Raw genomic sequence first — 7,809 nt, forward strand, 5'->3', positions numbered from 1 at the left:
GACGAGTCTAGCCCAGCGCGTGCCCCCGATGTGTCAGGGCTGCTGCTGCTGCCACTCCGGAGCCATTTTTCCAGCTTCATGTATATATAAATACTTTATTTATTAACATCATTGGTTCTTTTTTAAAAAACAAAGAAAAAAAACACAAAAGAAATGCATTGAAAGAAAATAGCAGAGATGCAGGCCTTGGAGATGGTTTGAAGGAGACCCCGAGACCTGTTGACAAGTGACAGACTTCTCCCTCCGGTGCTCCCTCGGTGACGTGCTGGTGCTCCATCCTGTCGGGTGCTTCTCTTCTCCCGGGTTTGTTGGGTGTGTTTTGTTTTTCTGTCCTTTTTTTTTTTTTTTTTTTTTTTTTTTGGTATGGAATTTGGAGACTTACCGGTATAGACAAACTTCCAGCTGCAGCATATTTTAACTTTTTATTTTATTTAGTTCTTTTGTATTCACTTCTGGTCTCTTTAGGACTGTTTTAAAAGAAATCAATTTAGGGAACCCCAGTTATATAATATAAACTTTGTAATCTGAGGAAAAAAAATGTACAGTAAATCTAAGACGTGATTTTTAACTTTCTATTGTAAAGAAAATAATAATATACAGAGTTTAACAGAAGGTTATGCTTTGGTTTTGTTTTTCCCGAGGCTGCCACGTGGCCTCTGAGGGTAGGGGCACCCCAGACTGCCCGAGTAAGCCCTGAGCCTGGGGGCTTGGCCGAGATGTCGGGGGCCACCTGCCCCAGCCTCCTTGGGAGGGGCGCGAGCTGCAGCCTCCCAGCCGGCCAGGAGAGGTCGCCGTTTGCGGGGCCGGGCCAGGCCCTCCCCCAGCCTGTCTCCACTCTGCAGGGGTCAGGGGCTCCCTGCTCAAGCGTTGTTCCAGAAATAGCACAGAGATGACTGAAGCAACCCCTCTGCCCAGCCCTCAGTGAAGTGCTGCCGGGCGTGGAGCTGGGGGCCCGCTGCCCCGTCTGCTGGCAAGTTGTTTCTGCCGGCACTTCCAGATGGGTTTATGGGGGTGGGAGTGGGTAGTCATCAGTACCCTAATAAAAATCACAAAACTGACTGAGATCCCACCGTCAGCCCTTGGCAACGCAAGGACTCCGGTAAGGGCGTGGGGACAGATTACCATTTTTCTAACTGTTGGTTGGTCTGACAGTCGGTGAGTTTTGAGCCAGTTTGTTCAACTTTTAATTAAGTTTTGTTTATAATAAAAATCTAAAAGGATTTTAAACTTTCCATTTTTTAAAGTTCCCCATCTTTCAAAGCTATTTTCTAAACAAATCATTCATGGAATATTTAAGCTATGACTTCAAGGAAATGAGTAGCCGGCCAAATCGCCAGGTCTTAAAGCAGGACGTGATTGGAAACAGCCCTGATGACGGGTGCCTGGGGGTCCCTGGGGGTCCCTGGGACGGTGCCGTGCTCCTCTAGTGTGCCTCGGCAGTTGACAGCTGGGGAGACAGGGTGGCGTTTCATCTGGGTGCGAGGTTAAGGGAGGAGAGAACATTGGACCCCAGAGGTGAGCACTGGTGGGGGAGTTTCTGTGCGTGACGGCAGACCCTCCACCCACCTCTGCTCCTCTGTCTAGAGAACCTGCCGGCTTTGCCAGCTCCCAGAGGCCCTGTCTGGACCGCAGTTTGCAGGTTCCTGGTGCTGTTGTTTTTTCCCCGGCTTTCTGTCCAGCCTGCAAAACTGATTGCACTGTTTTGGGGGAGCCTCCTCAACACCCTCGACATCAGGCTGTGGGGTATTTGCAATTTCCATTTCCTCTCTTGCGGGATGCTGCAGGTACTTGGTGAGGGTCGTTCTGCTGCTGAGAATTGCAGGGCAGCTTTTCATGTGCCTTTTCCGAGGGGAATGGAGCGGTTTGCTGGCATAGGTGGGTCACGTGTAGGAAATGGATCTGGAGACCCCCTAAATGCCCCCTGGGGGCCATGGAGGCAGGCTTTGGGTGTGAACTGAGTTTCGGAGAGCCTTCCCCATGCTGGGCAGCCTCATCCTGCTTTCAGACCGTAAGATGTTTTTTTGTTTGGTTTTGTTGTTTTGCAACATTCAGATCCTTTGCAGTTGTATGGGGAAAAAACACCACCCACGATACAGGATTTGTCACATCCAGTTTAGTGCTGTTCCTCCAAACCGGCATATTTCCAGAAGATTCTTTTTTTTATATTTAAAATGTTACTTTTCTGTACGATGTGCATGCAAGTTTACCGTAACTTTTCTTAAACTTTTTAGTGCCGTTTCTAGTATATTCCTGTAAATGTCAGTTACTGAAAATGAGTCCAATGTAAGTAGTTTTAGCTTGTTTATTGCAATGCTGGCCTCAACACAACAGAATAAAAATGGTAGAAAGTACTCTTTGATGTTTCTGGTAATCATGGACCCTTCCTCCTGGGGCATTTGTTTTGTTTTCATAATAAAAAGAAAGAGAAAAAAGTGCCTGTATTTGCATTTCCGTGCTTTCTGTGCTACTGTGGCTCTCAGCTCGTCTAGTGCGTGGCCTCCAGGTCGGGCCGCAGTTTTATGCTCTGGAAACTGCCCGGTCAGCAGAAAGGTTCCCCTGGAGCACGAGAGAGGGGATCCCCCAGGGTGCAGAGCCACCCTTTCCTGGTGCACGATGAGGGCCGTGAGCTCGGCCTGCGTCCTGAAGCTGTTGGCAGAGACACCCCAAAATAGCAAAAGGGGCTTAAAAGCCATTTAAGGAGCTCTCAGCCCGGCCCTGGCAGGGAGGCACCAGGATTTAGGGAGCATCGTCATTTTGCCTCACGGAGGAAGTTAGAATCCCGTTTTTTTCTTTCACCATTGGTCAGTCTCTAGAACCAGCTGCGTCTCCACAGACATGGGGTTCTCTCATCTTCTAGGCTTCTCTCGGTCGTTAATCCTCTCTGGGCAAATCGCTTCTCCCCGGCCTTTCCCCTACATTGAGGGGACTGGGAAATGGGGTGAGCAGGCTGATGACGTCTTGGGGTGACAGATAACAGTTGAACACTTGCCTTTGCGCAGCCAGCCCAAACACTTAGATGAAACCACATCAAACTGGGGTTTACCTGCTGAAGCCTCCGTATGGGACCCGGCACCCACAGAAGAGTCACTGGTGCAGCCCAGCAAGAGGTCCAGAGGGACCAGGGCTCTGGCGGCATTTTCTACTCACCGCGGCCCTGAACCAGACTTGAAGAGCTGTTCCTGGGTAAAGACCATTCTTTGGCCCAGTGCAGGCCTGCTGGCGTCTCCATCTGCGCCCCCCACAGGCCTTTTGTTCCCATGCCCCTGGGTTTGCTCCTACCCAGGCCCTTAATCCCTCGTCCAGACCAACCTCAAGGACAGCAACTGGGCCTCGTCCACCTCAGGGGCTGCAGCTCCCAAGCCAGGGATGGCAGGTGGGTGGCCAGCAGACAGGCTCCCCTCGGGCAGTGTGGGCAGGCAGGGTGTCTGCCTGCACCCCGGGCTGCCAGTGGTGAATCTGTTACCTCACACCTGTGACCTCAGGCTGACTGCGGCAAGCATGTGCCTTTCAGCGCAGACCTCGGGCTGGGGAGGAACAGTGGCCACCCTGGGCTCCATGGCGCAACCCCGGACACCCACTACGTGCTGGCACCACTTCTGATGCCGTCCCCAAGCCCAAGCTGATCTTCGTTTAGTCTTGAGGCACAGTCAGCACACTGCACGTAGGCATTCCAAAAACATCTGTCAAGTTGGCTTTCTTACTAAGCAGTAGTTAAAGAATCGAAAAGATGCCGACAAAATCTATCCACTAGGTTTGGGAAAATTCCAGCCCTCCGGGCAGATGGAACAGGTCATCCTGCCCAGTGCTGGCTCCCTCTACACCTCCAGGAGGCACTTCAGGAAACTGACTTCAAGCCTCTCAGCCAAGTCCCAAGAACAAACACAGGTTCTCAGGACTGCGGGCACCACAGGAGGAGCCCATTGCTGCCAAGCAGGCCTCGGGCTGGATGTTTAAAGTATGGAGGGGCACAGTTTGACCCCCAGTTGTACCCGTGGGTGAGATCTGGCCGAGGAACTCACACAGCTGCATGAAAGACTCCACACGGCAGTGCTGGGATGTGGCACTCACTGGAGGGATGCCTTGGAAGCCATCCTGGAGCTCACGGGGGGAAGTGGGGAAGCTGCTGGTCGGACGGTAAAAGCATGAGGTAGACACGTGTGCCTGGGCACAGGAAGATGCCCAGTGTATGCTGGGGAGCAGGAGAAGATCGGAACAACACACAGGGTGAGACCAGTAAAATCACCCATGGTTACGTGCACACGCTGGTGAGTCAGGGAGGGCCCTTCCGATGCTTTATACACTTCTGTACTGGATTTGTGGCAATCATTAAATATTGCTGTTATAAACAGATTGAAAACCAATGAAGACAGAATAAGAAAACAGATTACAAGGAAAATAAGAGTGTGGAAAAGAGAAAGAGAGTCCTAATGGATGTTTGTTTAGAAAAGAAAAAGCTTTGACAAAAGGCATTTCCACATTGTGTAGCCAAGCAGACTTTAATGACAGCAGACAGCAAATCTTTTCACGACAACACCTGTCCAGGTGAGCCACTGCGGCATGCATACATCATATGCTATAAACAGTGGGACCTCCAGCCCAGGACCATAGAGAGCCTGAAACCTCGAGTGGAAGCTGAGAACCTGCCTCTTGTCACCACTCAATTCAATTTGAAACCACTGGAGGGCAACTGATGTGGAACTTAAAAAGAGCTTTGGGTTTCCTTAATGTTTTCTGGATGCACGTGCCTAAAAGTCTCAGGTGCTTGGAGGCTAGTGTGGAAGGAGCCACACTGCATTACAATGATGGCCATTTTGATAACAAGACTCAAAATGCAAGTGCAACAAAGTGTCCCTGGCAACAATGGTGACCATCTGAGTCAGCTATGTCTCAGTCCATGCACACGGATGATGGACCATACATGAACCAATTCCCTCATCTTGCCTAACCTGGCCCATTCTTTACCAGGCAGAAGTGAATACTAAAATCAACCTACAAAATCTTGAAAAGGGTTGGGGGTGGGGGTTAACCCTTGCTTGCTTTATTTGGAAGCATAATGGAAAAGCAGCATCTAGCAGTGCCCAGGTCAGTGCCAGGTCTGCCAGGGCTCGGGGATATTAGAGCACTGCAATGGCCACCTACGAGGGGTTCCAGAAGCTGAGTCTCCAAAGGATCAGTTTCCCCAGATCCTTTGCTAAGGGGCCAGGAATTCATTTCTGAACTTCCTTGGTTCTTAAAACCACCGCTGGGTCTTCCTGTTAACTATTCAAAATCTGCCAGTGAGAATTAGACATCTGCGAGACTATGACATGGAAAGCGAACCTGTTTTCCTCCAAGCCTGGCACTGGGCGTAGGTTTTCACGCTGGAATTACATAAGGGTGCAAAATTTGGACTGACCGGTGTCTCGGGAGACCTCGAGCTTATTCTTGTCTCGGACCAAGATGGCCTCATTCCCGTACTGAGAGTACCACATGCTTCGGCTCCTGCTCAGGTACGTCCCAGGAGGCCCCGATTCCAGCTTCTGCTGCTGCTGCTGCCAGATGAGCAAAGAGGTGTCTCTGTACCGCAGACGGGCATGGCCCTCAGACAGGGCCTTCTCTGCCAGGGGCACCCGGCCGCTCATGGCTCTTCCGGAGCTGGGCCCCCACCCTCCCTGGACTGCTACCCGGGGTATCCTCAAGTGTGGACAGCTCCAGCCGCTCCACACTAAATCACCCGATTAAGAGCTTTTTCACCTGTTGGGTTTGAGGATTCTTTACTTAGCTTAAGGATGGAAATTAGGAATCCAGGCCGTTTGTAGGCAGTTTCCTCAGGAGGGCCGTGCTGCAGGGAAACTTGAGACATGCCCCGGGGCATCGGGAAGAGCCACCCGGGACCCATCGCTGAGGCTGTGACCGGGTCGGAGTGGCGTCCTGGCCACGGCACCTCCTGGTCCAGGTGCTGGCTGGGTGACGTGTGGAGAGGCAGGGATTTAGGCAGCCCCTCGGGGGGCTCATCTGACGCCACGACTTGGACCGTGGAACTTGACAGACCAGTGCCCTGAAGGGAAGGACGCTGGACACGACTAGCCGGCGGTTGGCGGGAGCTACACTCATCTGTGCACGGGCCGGCTGGCAAGGTGGGTCCCAGCGTTTGCTATGCGCTGGGCATCTGGGACCAGCTTTTATTCAGCCCTCTTTTTCTGCCTAGTCTTCCTCTCTTCCCAAGGACGATGCTACAAAGAAATGAACCTGCTGTCAGGGGCGAGGAAAAGGCCCCAGCAGCCTGGGCGACTCTCTTCGCATGAGGGTTAAGCTACCTGCGCAGGAAGCCGCGTCCGTCACCGTCGGGTGGTGCAGACCTAAGCGTGGTCTCGCCAGATGCGGCTCCTCTTTTAACTAACCGCCCGACGCCGCGGAACCGCTCGGCCCAGCCTCAGTGTCCCTATCTGGGAAAGAAGAGCAAAGAGGACTTGGCAAAGGCGACAGGAGTCCGCTCCACACGAGCGCCGGGTCCCGACGGCTCCCGCCCGGGGGCTGCTGGCCGGGCCGCTCACCCAGCAGCCGCTCCGGGCAGGCCTCAGGTCCACCAGCGCGCTCCCGGCCACGCAGAGCCCTCCTGTCCCAGCCCTGACCTGCCCGCGCTGCCTTCTGCGCCACGGGTGCCCGCCGCCCCGCCGCGCCCCAAGGCCCCCAGCCCCGTCACCCGCGCGCGGCGAGTCCCAGCCCCGCTCGGGGTCCGGCCGCCGCTGCAGCCTCAGGCCCCGCCAGCGCGCCAGGCCGCGGGTCGCCGCGGGACGTCTCCATGGCAGCGCCGCAGGCGAGGCGAGCCGAGCGCCGAGGCGGGGCAGGCGGCGCGACGAGCCCGAGCCATCGAGCGCCCGCGGGGCGGGACCGGAAGTCATCGTCGGGGCGGGGCCTCGGCGTGCCGGGGGCGGGGCTAGGGAGGAAGACGCGGGAAAGGTTCCAGAAAGGGCTCGGGCCAGAGTTGTCGGGCCACCTTATCCTGGGTCTTGTCATTTTATTGATAGCATGTTTTTATTGCTGCGAGTGTAACTACTTCTACAACTGCTGTGGCTATTATTATTAGCATTAGTATAACTAATTATAATTAAATATCGTCTCCAGAATGGACCTCGAATTCGTCCTTGCCCCAGCCGTACCTCCCCGCTTCTCTGGCCTCCTCTAACAGCCCCTCCAGAAATTAGGTCTATTTCCTTTAGCACCCCCCTCCAAAAATACTTAACCAGTGCTCTCATGTAGTATCTGTGCCTTTTCTTTATTCACTTTTATTTCTATGTGTTTCCCCAAGGCCAATTAAGAAAATTGCCGCAGGGGACATGCCTGGAACACTGAATCCACAACTTAGAATGCACTTTCTTTACAATCACACAGAACATTTACAGAAACCAAAGATCTCCTGGACTGTAAACCAATTTCAAGAAATTCCAGAGGATTTAAATCCTACATAAATATGACCACAATGAAAGTGGTCTATAAAATTGTAAGATAACAAAAAGAAAGGGTATACATTTAATAATTTAAAGATACATTTCTAAATTCCTCATGGGTCAGAGGAACTCACAAAAGTTTTTTTAAAATATTTTAATTGAATGATGATTAAAAAAACAACAAATCAAAACTGGTGGGATGTAGTTAAAATCATGCCTGTGGGAGGGTCTGCCCCCATCTAGGTGGTGGAGTGATATAGTTTGTATCCCCACAGAAGCTTTGAACAAACAGCAAGAACTGACAAACATCTTTCTCAAAGCTCTGGAAAGTTAAAGGACTGTAGGCGAGCACCAAATGAAGAAAAAGGCAGCTTAAAAATGG

At 52.3% G+C, this 7,809-nt stretch overlaps 1 protein-coding gene across 1 annotated transcript; it reads right to left on the reverse strand.

Moving 5' to 3' along the window:
- Positions 1 to 4,469: 4,469 nt before the first annotated feature.
- BRD3OS (BRD3 opposite strand) lies at positions 4,470 to 6,807 on the reverse strand. Its single transcript, XM_037797405.1, has 3 exons — positions 6,683 to 6,807; positions 6,297 to 6,425; positions 4,470 to 6,212 (listed from the first exon to the last, which is right to left on the reverse strand). Exon 3 carries the CDS (start codon positions 5,619 to 5,621, stop codon positions 5,367 to 5,369), a length of 255 nt encoding a protein of 84 aa, XP_037653333.1. The 5' UTR covers positions 5,622 to 6,212; positions 6,297 to 6,425; positions 6,683 to 6,807; the 3' UTR covers positions 4,470 to 5,366.
- Positions 6,808 to 7,809: the final 1,002 nt, after the last annotated feature.

The sequence above is a fragment of the Choloepus didactylus genome, chromosome 10, assembly GCF_015220235.1.
Source record: "Choloepus didactylus isolate mChoDid1 chromosome 10, mChoDid1.pri, whole genome shotgun sequence".
NCBI classification, from domain to species: domain Eukaryota; kingdom Metazoa; phylum Chordata; class Mammalia; order Pilosa; family Megalonychidae; genus Choloepus; species Choloepus didactylus.

What these genes read in the sequence shown, in the direction of transcription:
- BRD3OS (XM_037797405.1), bottom strand. Translation starts at nt 5,621, where the DNA reads ATGAGCGGCCGGGTGCCCCTGGCAGAGAAGGCCCTGTCTGAGGGCCAT.